At 34.8% G+C, this 15,023-nt stretch overlaps 2 protein-coding genes across 2 annotated transcripts; both read right to left on the reverse strand.

Annotated features, from left to right (window-relative positions):
• Nucleotides 1-110: 110 nt before the first annotated feature.
• Nucleotides 111-3,142, reverse strand: LOC141827347 (peptidyl-prolyl cis-trans isomerase CYP18-1). The gene is made up of 5 exons (XM_074714569.1): nucleotides 3,055-3,142; nucleotides 2,887-2,961; nucleotides 737-898; nucleotides 401-559; nucleotides 111-329 (listed from the first exon to the last, which is right to left on the reverse strand). The coding sequence occupies exons 1-5, from the start codon at nucleotides 3,055-3,057 to the stop codon at nucleotides 246-248; spliced, it is 483 nt and encodes a 160-aa protein (XP_074570670.1). The 5' UTR covers nucleotides 3,058-3,142; the 3' UTR covers nucleotides 111-245.
• A 508-nt stretch (nucleotides 3,143-3,650) lies between these two features.
• Nucleotides 3,651-12,913, reverse strand: LOC141827418 (SPX domain-containing membrane protein OsI_21475-like). Its single transcript, XM_074714656.1, has 11 exons — nucleotides 12,810-12,913; nucleotides 11,698-11,765; nucleotides 10,204-10,324; nucleotides 8,362-8,673; nucleotides 8,145-8,249; nucleotides 7,555-7,997; nucleotides 5,892-6,190; nucleotides 5,515-5,696; nucleotides 4,820-5,010; nucleotides 4,206-4,339; nucleotides 3,651-3,996 (listed from the first exon to the last, which is right to left on the reverse strand). The coding sequence occupies exons 2-11, from the start codon at nucleotides 11,748-11,750 to the stop codon at nucleotides 3,758-3,760; spliced, it is 2,079 nt and encodes a 692-aa protein (XP_074570757.1). The 5' UTR covers nucleotides 11,751-11,765; nucleotides 12,810-12,913; the 3' UTR covers nucleotides 3,651-3,757.
• Nucleotides 12,914-15,023: the final 2,110 nt, after the last annotated feature.

Below are 15,023 nucleotides of genomic sequence, written 5' to 3' on the forward strand. Positions count from 1 at the left end.
TACTCCCATAAGTCAATTTTCTTTTTCAATTAAAATTATTCAAACTAAAAAAATCTAATAAAAACAAAAATTCGTGACAAGATTATCAGATGTTCGTGATAAATTCAGTATCTAGGAAACATGTAATTTGATTATATTTGGAAGTAATAGAGACGAGCCAGTAGATGTATCACCAATTGAATTCCCTGGAAGAAACATTGGTAAACCTCATAGTAATCAGAAGACTTCAAGCTCACTGCATAGATTCATCCAGCAAGAGGGTTCGCATGAATTGTTACGCGATTAAGCCTGATCTCCGCGAGCGGTCGATCGCCTGGTCCGGTTTGAGTCTGTAAATCAAGAACAGGTGAGTCATTCTCAGAAACCTCATCTGTAACTCAGTGTCTTTGTGCTCTCTCACCTTTTCCATAAGGTCTAGGACTTCAAAGCCATGAATAACTTTTCCGAAAATAGTGTAGAGTCCATTGAGATGAGGTTGCTTGGCGTAGGTTATGAAGAATTGGCTTCCGTTTGTGTTCGGCCCGCTATTAGCCATCGAGAGAATGCCCCTTGCATTGTGCTATCGATCAAAAGTAGCCAACTCAACAACTACCAACAAAATGGCTATTTATCGACAAAATGACTTGCACAAGATGATAGAATTTCAGCTGAAGTGATGACCATGCATTTGACAATATATTTTGAGATTTCCAAAGGAAGAGACAGAGATATGGTGTGGAGAGTCAGGATTAAGTACCTTGAGCAACTCACGAATTTCGTCATTGAACTTTTTGCCCCATATGCTTGTTCCACCCTTTCCTGTGCCTGTAGGATCTCCACCTTGGATCATGAAACCCTTGATGTTTCTATGAAATATGGTTCCATCATATTTACCACTAGCACAAAGAGCCAAAAAGTTCTGCATTTAGTAAAAGGCAAATCAGATTCTTCGAATATTAAAGGTTTTGGATGTCCTTAGTGCCAATTGCTGCTTTATCACAGATAGATTAGCAAGATAGATAAGACAAAAAGGAACAGTCTGATTGCTAAAATATCAAAATTAAATTAGCCTAAAGATTAGGCTTGATGGAACATCAACACCAACAGTGTTTGTCCACAAAAACTTGCAATAAAGAAGTTGCATCAAATCTAAGGATTCCTGAAATATTGATGAATACCGAAAATTTGATGGGACCAAGTTTGTTGGTACCCCGCCTGTAAAATTAGCTAATAATCAACATCAGTTTATGTTGGTCTCAATTACATGGATCATATACCTCTATGCAAGGCAATAAATAACATAGTACAAACTAACTTGTAATCTATGTTACTTGGACTTGGATCTCATATCCAAGTGCCTGGCATGGACATTTCTAAAAAAATCCACATGACCAATAGAGGTTTCGAGTGTCGAAGCATTGGTATGTGGGTACAAAGGGGGTCGATGCAGGGTCCTAGTATAGGAGTTTGAAACTCTTTGAAGTGGTGATGACAGAACAAATGATTTGTTTATTCTTTGAAAATTATTGCATAAGTAACCATGACAACACAACTGTCTGACAAGTAATTGCTCAACACTTAGGGTTGGAGTACCTTCATCCACCTGAAGAGATTTGTAGATAAGCCTATTGCTTGTTGCATACTAGGGAAGTTATAACATATTTGTTTGATGGAAGTATGGAGCAAGAGTTGCTCAGGATTAGAATTCCCTATAAAAGGCAACCATATGAAGAGATCGTTTTTAACATCATCCCCGTTCGCATTCCTCCTATCTCCAACAAACAAGCCAAGCTAACCTAGACTGGTTCTTGCTCACTATATTGCAATGACTTGATGAATGCTACAAATCAACCTTGTAGACTCAAGATTTCCCAGCAAGAATTTATCAATGACAATGTAATAAATTAATAGCTTAAAACTCCAACAAAGCGCAACTCATAAGATGATTTAACTGTTGGGTTCAGCAACATATTGGGCCCAATAGGTTTGGTTATGACCTAAGTACCTAATGGAGTTTATTTTAGGAATTTTGGATAATTGTCACTATGGTTTTTCATGGTGGCCGCTAGGTTATAAATTTCTCACCAGTGGAGTGTTTAAAAGCCTAGGAGACATCATGAGTACACCGGGAACTAAAGGAAGCAAACGACTTCTAGAACATTAGATTTTGTTCTGGGAGGCTTTTTTTATGTCTCAGAAGTGCTATAAGTGAAACTTTTTTCCTTTTCTCCATCAATGTTAAGAGAAGAATATAGAAGATTAAGAGATCCCTTGCACTAGGTGTGAATATCAATTTGTCTAATTTCATCATATTTTCATTTTTCGTGTTGTATAAACCTAGATTCTCCCCATGAATATACACATAAGTCGAATCACTTTAAATTGCTAGATATTCTTTGTGTGTTTGTCAGATAATTAAGGGAGATGAAGATCCCACATGTGAGCTTGTCGTTTAGGTCTTTCAACATACCAGAGACACCGAATTTAGTTCTGCAAGTGTTCTTGAGATGGTAGATACTAAGTGGTGTCAGAATTATTGGTATTGCAGATAGCTATCATCCCAACATTAATAGAATCTGGATGAACTACCCAACATAAACTAATTCTTAGTGTACAAGAACATAGCCATTATTCCCTTAAAAATTATTTTCTTTTGAGACGAAAATTTGAGTACCCTAAGAACGCTTATTGGCAGGAATAATTAGAATCTTTCGCTTGGGAGATCAACATCATCATCAAACCAAAATCAACCGTTTCTGAAAAAAAAAAAAAACACCTCAATCAACGAGATCGCCAGTTTTCGAGGTTTCGAGGAGAAACAATTTCACAAGGCGCTTATACTACAATCTTCTAACCGTCAGCACCAGCAGTTGAAAGGGGTTGATGAGGACGAGGAAGGATGGTTACCTCCGCGGTTTTGGCGACTTCGTCGCAGAAGATCTCGCACTTGATGTCCCCCAGATTGGTGTGCAGAGTCACCGACTGCAGTGGCGAAAACAAAGAGTGCTAGCATCAATACCGTAGCAAGAGAGGAGACAGGAGGGAGGAGGAGGGAGAAGCTGCTCTGCTACGTACCATGATCGCCTCGGCTTTTCTCCGACCTCTTCGATTCGTCGGCGCCGAAAGAGAAGTGCAGAGCTCCCGTGGCCGTTGCTACTGCCGCATACATGGAATGAAGCTTCTGGATGACGAATTGGGCCGGGCCAGGTCGATGGGTCGAAAGGGCCGGCCCGAATGGACAATAAAGCATAGGACTTAAATTGAAATTCTTGAACTAGGAAGGGCCAAACAGTAAAATACGAATATAGTTGCTCCCCAACGACTGGAATTTTAAAAAATAATAATAATATTTTTATTACATTTTTATATATTTTGTCATTTATTCAATTTTCATATATCTTATTTCTTAATTCAAAAAGATCAAACACCCTGTATAAAAATAAATATAATTGCAGAAAATTCAAAGATACAACAAATGTCTCTTGTATACTTTCAATCCATTTGTTCATCCAACAAATAAATATCAAAAATTGAAAATTTATTTTCATATTCAAGCTGCTGATGAAACCTAAAAGGCATTCCTACACCACAGCTACAAGAATTAAACATCTACACAATCATAGAACAAGACTGATGTCGATCATCATACAAAGCATCATGTCGACCTAAGGACATCATTGAGACCTTGCAAATCAGAGACAACTTGCAAAGGCAATTTGAATGAATTGAATAGAAAACATCGACAAAATGGTGAACAAACCGGCACAAGCAGCCATCTTCAGTACATGGTGTTGTAGGTGAGGAGAGTGGCAATGATGGAGCCTACACAGATTAGCAGAGAAGGAAGCAAGGTGACATTTAGGAGCCGGCTTTCGCCTAGGTAGCCTGCTAGTGTGATCGTGGCATCGGCTACGACTCGAGCCAATGTCCCTGCTTCTGTCGATAGAAGGCCACCGTTATAAGTCCCCCGGGCGAGGCGGGACGACATGACTTGTGAAAGGAGGTTCAAATTAACACCTGAAAAATTGCATTTTTTGTTAAGTTTGAAGAAGACCACAGTTAGCTTCAGCCTATCGCCGAATAAACCTCATGAAATAAACATTCGAAGAAATTTGAGTAATTCAAAACTTTCATGTTAAATAATGTCGAAGCATCAAAGAATAACAGTGCATATAGAAGATCGAATCTGACTATTAATTGCGGAATACTTAAACATAAGTAATTACCTTCAAGAACTTCAGCAGCCACAAATGTGATCAATGCCGAGCTCACATATTGTGGCACCGTATATGTACTAGTGACTTTGAAGCTTAGTAGTATTCCCAATAGCACCAATATTTCAGATCCTAACAAGATTTTTCTGCATAAAGAAGGAAAAGGTAAAGCAAATTCATTTGCCACAAAACAACAAACAAGAACAACAACTAGTAATTTTGATGTATTTTTTAAGTTAGAGCTTGTGAGACAAGTTGAGAGGAGCACTTCGAAATAAGCTTACATAGTAAGCCGTTAAGAATGAAGTATTTTCGACATATCAGAAGGCAAAAACGCCAAACATAGATTTAATATATCAAATGATACTTCGGCCGAGAACATAATATAGCGATTTTCACACAAATTGAGTAACAAATAACCTGGTCTGTACTAAAAGTTCTACACCGAGCACATTACTTTTCCAAAGAAAATATATATATATTTAATGGAAGAATCAGAAAATGCAGACTAACCAACATAACAATTGATACAAACATAAGCATCAGGCATATTAACTTCTGATGCACTTGCCAAGTAAGAACCATACTAGTGCATAAGTATGAGAAAGCCAAATAACAAAACACACCTGTCTTCGAACATGTTGCTAATGTAAGTCCCGACAACGGCATTAACTGGAAGAACTGTAAGTCCCAGGACTGCCAGAAATATCGCCACTGGACCAGTTGACCATTTAAAGTAATAACTAGTAACCACACTCGACTCTGACAATAATATTTCCATTGCATACTTGAGCATGAAATATATCAGCAGCTGGACCTATAACACAATTGGAAGTTGTTTCACTAAATCCAAAATTTGGATAATTTGCACAACTGTAGTACTTAACAAAAGAAAAACAAATAATCGGAAATTGCCTCATCCTGATTCATATGTCAAAGCATAATGTTTTAGATTCAAGACATTGCTTATAGGCATAGTACATGACAAAAGAAACAATCTTGTGATTGCAAAAGTCATCCTCGGGCAGACTGCCTAAGCCCCCATTTCGCCTCAGCCAAACTCAATTTCTCCTCATCCTGCTACATGCTGTATTGTAGTTCATGCCTACTCAATAAATTTGGCAAACTACTTTTTATCTGTAGTGAACCGATTGTGACTATAAGCACTGTAATAGTGCTATGGAATATGGTTTTCCCTGCTTTATCTAACAATTATGATTGATCATATAATTAACAAGGGTATCCTAAATACTTTACATATGAATGGGTAACAATTTCAAGACTTGCTTTTAACATTGATTAGAATGACTGAAAGCTTTACCTTTACTGATGGAGTAAGCAATCTATAAGCTGAAGCAATTGAAGTTGCTGGCTTGTGAGATTCTTCTGGCCCTTCTTCGCTAGCATTGCACTCTTCATCTTCGTCATCATTTTGCTTCTGCTCGGAACCTTTTAACAAAGGTTGCTCAAGACCACTTTCTAATGCTCCAGCGTCCACATGTCCTGGTTTTGTAGGTGGACAGCAATTAATATAACATGTATAGTATATTATCCAATAAACATACGCATAACCTTCTGTACAAAATTTCAGAAGATAAAAAATATAGGACATTTTTGCGATAAATGTAACCTGTAATTAACAGCCAAAAAATACATGCATGTTCTGGAAAATTAAGATAATCTTAGTGTATAGCATACCAGCATCAACTGGAGATGAATTTTTCACTTCAGTATCACGAACTGGCTCCTTGAATGAAATCCACAACCAAATCAAGTATCCTAACCAAGCAAACGCCATAACCCAACCAGGTAAAGTATCTTGATTAATTGTTAGCCGATATAACTTGAAATTAATTTGAAGCAAGCCAGCAAGAGCAGGGCCACAAGCCATTCCAAGAGCACTAGCACTGACAAAACCTGCAGAAGCTTTCATGCGGATTTCATTTGGAACACAATCGCTGATGTATCGACGATTAACAGCCCTAGCAGACCCCATCCTGTGTTTGAGGATATTAGAAACAGAAAATGTAGCTACCAGAGTATATATAACTTTTTTTTTTGGTGTAATCCTGTCCAGAATTCTATATAAGCACTGAACTCAAAACAGATTTCCTTTTAATTCCCTCTTTCTATGTATGACCACATCCTGTGTTTCGCAAAGATGCTTATACTAACGACCAAGGGAGAGAATTAATAATTACTTCATCCCCTCAATAGTACACTATTGCTATGATTCATTCCACACATTATGAGATAGTCTACCCTCCTTTAGCAGTGCAATGAGATTTAAGCGATATTTCAGCTCCAATATTATGACATGCCATAATTGAGACCAACTCTCAGTTTCACTAGACCAAGTTATCTGAAGATCATGTCAAATTAGGTATGCACCAGTTTGGGATGTGCACTAGGTTCAGCAGTATGTGATCTTAAACATTTGACCTTAAACCCCTAGAGAGTGCATCAATCCGACTCCACTCCAACAAACAAGAAATACAGGAGATGCAATTTGGAACATAAATCCTAAGTCTCTTTAAATGTATGAAATTTAAACAAGTTAAATTATGATCACTCTCAAAGAAATTATACTTTCACAAATGCCTATCTTCAAATTCCATTGAATTCTCTATATTGCTTAATGTTTCACATGTGTATATGGAGATTCTATATATTGAAAAGTTGAGAATCCATTAGAGTAGAAGGTTATAGGAGCAGATTGCAGCCAGAGAAAATATAGTGAAAGTAAACGTTCAAGAAGACTGAAAATACTCAAATTTGCATATTTATGACCCAGGCCAAAGTTAAAACGTGTGGTTAGATCAACAGCGACAGGATCACTTTCTCCAAGGAGTCTAGCTTAGACATAGCCTATGCTCATTCAATTCTAATCCTAGAAAGTGATTGTGGACCCGTAGTAGTTTGAACTTTTCATATCACAAGTTTGTTAGATAGTTTGTTTGCTTGTTTGCTTACAAAAAATAGCCTAAAATCATAAAATAATGTATGAACTTCACATCACTATTCCATAATCAAAGTTACTGAACCTTGCTGGTACCAAGGAAGAACTAAATACAAAAGAAACTTTATGGTACATGAAAAAATATACAAGATATGGCAAATTCAATAAAATATTTTTGTCTGACACGACTTTCTATATTGGTTGTAGAAATTGAATCAAATATCAATCATCAATGCCCATCCTCTAAGGCAGGACTTTGTTAAATGACGACATAAATTCAATAATTAATCACAAATAACACCTAGCAAACCACAAAAGGGAGTAAGTTACTAGAATAGTGAAGTGGTAATTACTGGATCCACAGAATAGTCATAAAAGTGAAGAACAAACAGTTTCACTTACCCACACAAAAGTCGACCTATGAGAAGAATCGCCAAGGAGTCGAGATCATAGGCCAATGCATAGAGAATGTTGCCCAAAAAGAGTACGATGCTGCTAAATACCAGAGGTCTGAAGTATGACTTGTTAGACCATGCACTAAAATAAACTGAAGAGAACACTTGTGCTACAGCCATAGAGCCAATAATGATCCCACAAACTGTTGCGGCAGCTCCAAGGCTCATCGAGTAGTCATCAGCAGTTGGCACAATGATATAAGTGTTGACCATATAAAGAAAAGTATTAACCAAGTTCAAAAGAAGTGACACAAAATGATATCTTCTCTCATCAACATGTCCCTCTGCTTCTTGGATAAGTGCATGTTGCCCCAAGAATTTCAGGAAATTTGTAGAGCGAGTCAATTTTTCCACCGATGCTTGTATTAAGCTAATGACAGGATCTTGCACCTGATGCCAGAAAAATTAAAAAATAAATAAAGGTCTAAAATTATCAAATATTGATAAGATAGTTTATTACAAAAATACACATACACAAACATATATGGCTGACACAAAATTGGCATTGCATTGACAAGTAACAAAAATATATCATACCACCATAGCTGTCGAGGGCTGATCATAAAGAGAGAGATAGCTTCCTTGATGTTCTTGAAGCTCAACAAGATTGCGAGACAAAGCTCCTACAACAGCTGCTATACCCTATTTATTCAAAATATGTAGCCTTTTAACAGTAATTACCACGAGCAGAAGGAATATACCAAGAATTAAAAAGGATGATTGGAAGGGTGTTGAAAAAAGGCAGACATATTACCACATGCTTAAATACTTGTTGTATCTGAGAGTAAGGATGATTTGATCTAGTACTTAGATAGTAATCAGTGAACTTGTAGCCAAATCGTTTATCAAATTTCTTCAGAATTTTACGAATCCCGGTAGCATTCATATCTACAAATCTGAGAAGCTTTAGAAGATCGTGTCCAACTTCAATATATGCTTCTCGCAGATTAGATAGCTTAGATATCTCTGGATGTTCAAGAAGTATAGCACGCTCCTCTCCCAACTCTTGAATCCTGTTGGCAATAATTCCTTGTTGCTCCAGAAAGAAGAGTACAGTCTTCTCAATCTAGACAAAATAATGAAGGAATCTAATAAACCAACCAGGATAGTATGCAAAATGTTCTCACAGAATAAACAGAAATAGGAAAAAAAATTTGTAAAGAGAACCAGAGAATAGGTTCACCCATGGTTAATTAGAAAGAAAAAAAATATCTACTTCCTCCAAATCAATTTGCTCATGGAGGGAAAATAGTTGATGAATATTGCCTTAAAGTATTAAGTTAGCTTGACAGAATAACAACACCACCAACAATAACAATTGATAACCAAAACATAGAATAAGCTTCTAAGTTTCATATGCGAGTTTGAAGCTGTCAGAAGTCCAAACTTAAAAGTACAGGAAACCATAAGCCATTAAATGAGTGAGAGTAATTGATTGAATCTGTCTTTATATTCTGAAGTTTGAAAGAGATTACTGGACACTAGATGATAGCTACTTTTAAACAATCTTAACCACAACTAACCCTACACAAGTGCCAATCCCTTCTCTTTCATTCCGCTTATTTCTCTCATCTTTCAAGTTGAAGTTTAACACTGCAATGATAGCTCAAGCCCGCATATACTCACCTACAAATCCAGGCACTACAATATCTTTTTAATTACTGGGAGAATCGTATATGCCATTTAACTGTAATAGCATATCAGCACCTTGCCATCTTTTTATGCATTCCTGACTAGACTCAGGACTTTCAATTTCACTCCAGAAAGTTTCTATTGGTCATCCATACATCATAAAACACAAGGCAAACTAAAAGAATTCCTATAAGTTATCATTTGTTGATTAGTGGAATTTCAGTGGCAATTCATGACTTTGTCAAAAATATACAATGCTTTAGAAAACAAAATAAAAATATATGTAAATATCCACAGAGATGAAGAAATTGATCCATGCAGCTCATCCTCGACTGAGCCCATAATACAGGATGAATATAAAATCAGTAAATGAGCGGTTTCCTCCTTTCTCCCCTGGTTTTAGAGCTTTTAACTTTCTCATCATCCCCTATCTTCTCTCAATTACTGACCACTTTAAACAAAGATGAAAATGCATGGGATCTAATTAGCCAATTGCAGCATCATTGGCAGGACTGGAGGACACACCTCAAGAGGAGGCCTTCTTGACAAAACATGAGAACTTCTCTTCTGTTTCTTCTTATTCTCCTCCTCTTCTTCTTGAGTTTGACAAATACCAACTTGAATGAACTCAGCACATCAATTTGCACCAAAGACCCACCACCAACCAATATACAGCAGATAACAAGTGTATTAGGAAAGCCTTGCTCAACGACAGGCATAACGAAAATCAACTTTAAGAAATTTAAGAAAATTTTTGTTGATTGCAAAATTAATCCAAAGTGGCATCACAAGTTGAACACGAGGTTTAGACAACCATATTAATGTTCTACTCTGTACTAAAAATTTAAAACTAAATTTTAGCCCACATTAAAGTAATACATTCCAGTAATTATGCTCCAAACTTAAGGTCAAAGTAATCTTGCCAAAAATCAGCTAGAGACAGAAAATCTGACAAAATCCATACTTGGTCATCTAGCATTCTAGAAAATTCTTTCAGAACACGGCGACGGTCTTTTGCTCCTTCTTCCATTTGTTGTACATACTGTTTGACTTGCTTCTTCATCAACTTGTAGTTGATATAATATCTGGAAAGGTTACAAATGAAAATTGCTAGTCGAACTATATATAAACAAAAAAAAGTATGGCCAGTGTCAAAGGTTAACCTACAAGCTTAGCATCAGAATATAATCTAAGAAGATCTAGCTCATATGATAAAACCAGAAATAAAAACTGTTAATTATTAACTAGAGGTATAGATGACAGTGATTCCATCAAACTGTCAGTAATTATATAGAAAATGACGACCCTACACATGAGATACAAGAATCTAATTTCTGCATATGCATCAAATATCTTACCCTGTAGGAAACAGAAACCTTAACCTCAATTAGAAAGGAATTAAGTATAAAGAAATTTAATTCTCTGCTTATGCATCAAATAGTGTGCCCTCTAGGAATCTGAAATTTTTATCTCGCATAAAAAGGAATAAACAGCAGCAGAAAAACATAATATTGAATAGTAAGGTCTGAGAATGAAAAAAATATGTTCCAAGTCGCCAACAATAGAAAAAAAAAAACTCCGATTAAGAATTTTGGAAAAGAAAGTCAAGGATCCCAGAACAAGAACATTAGAACCACCATTCAAAATGCATTGAGATTTTTGCAGTGAAATTTATCATGTGAGAAAGGCAGTGCATATGTTTAGATGGTTTTGTTATTCCTAGTCATTGTTTTGTTGTCCAAGCAAATATCCAATGAGTCCAAGAACCCAGTACATTGAAGTTTTATCATCAATTTTTTTAATATGGTTCACCTTTTCCCTTTATGTTGAATATCAGAGATTACTTTAAAATATCAAGAAGTATGCAAAATGCTACTAAATTCATATGAAAGAAAACAGATACAAGATATTCAATATGAATTCTTCATTTACCTTTTAATTAACCTATTTGATAATGACCTTTTAAAACTAAAGTATTCAAGTCCAGGATTAGGAAGACAGATAATGCAGTGTAACTACTCAATAACACCAACCAGCCAAAGTGGACTTCCTAAATAAATGAGAAAGACAGCCAAAAAGCTACAAGGCTGTGTCCTGGATTGCAGAGCATGGACAAGGTATAAACAGACAAATTTTAACATTGGGCATTTTTGTATTTACATGCAAGATCTTGGAACATTGTCCAACAAGAATAAATACAAATCAAGCCATGAGAACCAACTATTTCGCATAGGCTATTAGATCTTATTCCAACTGGAATAAATTTAACATATACATGCTTCTTCTTTTTTGGTCTTTTATACATTTTCTTTTTTGGTCTTTAAGTCAATGCTTCTTTCAATGGCAAAGGTGAAGACAAGCATGTTGGATGGAATGTAAATATTCAATTAGCATTTACAGCATCTAACTCCACAAAGAAACACCGAAACTAAAATGCAGTTTAGCAAAGAATGCATACTTCTCCCATTCTTGAACTCGATTAGCCATCAATTTCTTCCCAAAGTTAACCATTCTGGCAAATTGAATCTGTTGCATGAGATAAGAGAGAGAATTAAGAAAAGATATAATCTCGCCAATTTAAAATAAAAATGGAAACCAACTAAGAATCTTGATAGAAGTCGAGAATGTACAATCCTTCTATATAAACATTAGTTGAAAAAGAAACCCATTGTGGCCGGAAATTCTTCATTTACAGTTTGACATCAAACTAAGCTTCAGACAAAATAGCTGCTTTCTTCAAAGAATTAGATTTCTTTTGGAAAAACAAGACCATCGAAATGTCAAAAAGTGGTCCCTTTATGAGTATTTAGTGCATTGAAATCACAAACCCACGAAACAAACGAAGTCAGGATCTCGAATTTTAAAACACAAAAACAACTAAATACGGATAGGCTGGGTACAAAAGTGGAAAGGATCCTTCAGGATTTACTTAATATTTAATTTTCTGCTACGCAATACTCCTTTATTTATTTGGTAATTTAATAATATTTGTTCTTATCAAAAGCAACAAGTTAGGGTTAAATCGGAAAGCCATATTCGCAGGGAAAATAAAAAACTCTCACTGATTAACAAGATGCTAGAGATGAGCACAATCACTGTGGCGAAGTTATTAAGCCTACAGTAGTTCCTCTCGATCAGAATTTAATAGCTTTATGATCTTAATTTACAGGTGCCAGGAATAAACAGGAAAGAATTCCAACTTAATATCACCTTGAGTTCAGTTTTTTTCTTCTCCAGTGCCAAAAAGACAAGTTTTGCTAATATTCCAAATTCCAAATCAAATCAAACCTTTTCAATCATCAGAAAAAGGGAGGAATCAGGAATGCAAGAACACGTATTCACGGTTCAAAAAGGCGACTCTTTTCTTCGCACATTTACTGTCCCCCATCGAAGGCGAAGCAAAGGCCCCGAATTCGCAAGACCAAAAGACCACATTTTTTGAAAACTCTCGGCGGAAAAAAAACCAAAAAAAAAAAAGAAGAAGAAGAAACAGAACAACAAAAATAAAGATGAAATCATTCTCCATTTCTTAAACGACTACTACACCCGATCGAGAACGAAGGAAAATACCAAATAGCAGCAACGAATCCGATGAGCAACCGATCAAGCAGGAGAAGAGAAAAGTGGGGATCGCCGAGCAGGAGAGGAATGCGGTCACAAAAGGCGGTCGGAAGAGCCGTGATTGAGGGATTTCTTGTGTGTGGTGGTCCACGTGTGTATTTATGGAGATCGTTAATGATTTATGATTAAAAAAACAATTTGACCCCAATAAATATAATATTTTCTCTTTAGGGTTTGGTGTTTAATCAAAATACGCCTCCAATTTTCATTTTTTTACCCAATAAATTCCTGTTCACATTAAGATGAATTGAGAAATAAAGTCATTTGTAGCTTTCGTGGGACCGAGTATAATTAGATTAGTTACGATTGAGTTAGTTAGTAAAATTATTGAAGTGGATAAAAGATTCGAATCTTGATAAAGTCAAGATAATATTCTCTCCGTCGTGGTCAACTACAGTTTCTCAATTTATCTCTATACAGATGATCGTGAAATCGATTGTGTGGAACCATTGGAGTGACAAATTTCACCTTTTACTGAAGAGAAATAAATTCATTTGTAAGATCTCAAATAAAACTATTATAGTAAGGTGATCTCAAAATTAACTCATGGTGAAATTTTAGAATGAAAATTTTAGGATCTATTATATGCACAATTTAGTTTAATTGTAAGAGATTTTTTTTTCATTCAAATATGTGACTATCAAATCACATGATAATAATTTTACTATTGTATCAATTTACCGAGTAAAAAATAAGTCTTCGGGTGTGTTAGGATTATTAATATTTTGTTTTTTTAATACGTTTTACCTTGACTTCCACAACTAACAATATTATATACTAAACTTAAGCATGTTAATAATAATATGCTTAATAATTAATATGAGTGTTAATTATATGCTTAATTGTCGTAATACAAATTTATAAAAACTTAAGGGTTAATTCACAAAAGATATTTTTTTTAGTATTTGTTTATAAAATGAAATAGAAAATAAAACATATTAGAGGCTATAAATTGAGATAATCATTGAATAGCATATTGTTAGTAGTCATTATCATAGAAAGTTGGCATTGCATCATACCCCATTATTATATATTAATTATTATAAATTTTTAATATTTTAAAATTCCAATATATTAAGAATTCATTTTTTTAAATAGAAGCCATAAATGAGTCAAAAAACCATATTCGAAAGTTGGGGGATTTCTGGCCGGTCGTCCACGTGTGTGTTTATGGAGATCGTTAATGATTTATGATAAAAAACAATTAGACCCCTATAAATATAATATTATCTCTTTAGGGTTTGGTGTTTAATCAAAATACGCCTCCAATTTCCATTTTTTACCGAGTAAAGAATAAATCTTCGAGTGTGTTAGGATTATTAATATTTTATTTTTTTAATACGTTTTACCTTGACTTCCACAACTAACAATATTATATACTAAACTTAAGCATGTTAATAATAATATGTGTTAATTATATGCTTAATTATTGTAATACAAATTTATAAAAACTTGGGTGTTAATTCACAAAGGATAATTTTTAGTATTTGTTTATAAAATGAAAGAGAAAATAAAAAATAGTAGAGGCTATAAATTGAGCTAATCATTGAATAGCATACTGTCAGTAGTCATTATCATAATACGTTGGCATTGCATCATACCCCAAATAATATATTAATTATATATATATATATATATTTAAATCCTTATTTTTTTAAGTGAAAATATCAGATTTGACAAAATCTCATCTCTGAACTTTAAAATCTAAAACATTAAACCCTTTTTAAAAAAAATAATATATCAATTTACTACATCAGCAGCAACACACGAATTGCACATATAGATGATAACAAGATTTAATTTTCTTCTATTTCTTTCAGTCTCTCCTCCATTCCCTCCAAGTAAACGGAATCTTAAGGCAATAAAACAAAGAAAGACGCATCACCAATCTATTTAGATCTTGCTACTATAGGCACATGTATAGCATCATTATCCAAGCACATGTAATGCCAAGTAACATGTTGGCAAAAGAAATTCAGTTTATTCTCCAACTCAATCATCAAGATATCTTACTATTTATTTAGGATTATTCATTCAAAGTTCGTCTTCTTTTTAGAACACATAAACTAACTCTCCTCAGAGAAAGAAAGAATGAAAAAGGAAACTTAAAATGAAAAAAAAATAAATAAAGCATAAAGAATCATCATTGCATCAGCACTAAAC

This window comes from Curcuma longa, chromosome 4 (assembly GCF_044706935.1).
Source record: "Curcuma longa cultivar G26 ecotype Majalengka, Jawa Barat chromosome 4, ITB_CL_G26_1.1, whole genome shotgun sequence".
NCBI classification, from domain to species: Eukaryota; Viridiplantae; Streptophyta; class Magnoliopsida; order Zingiberales; family Zingiberaceae; genus Curcuma; species Curcuma longa.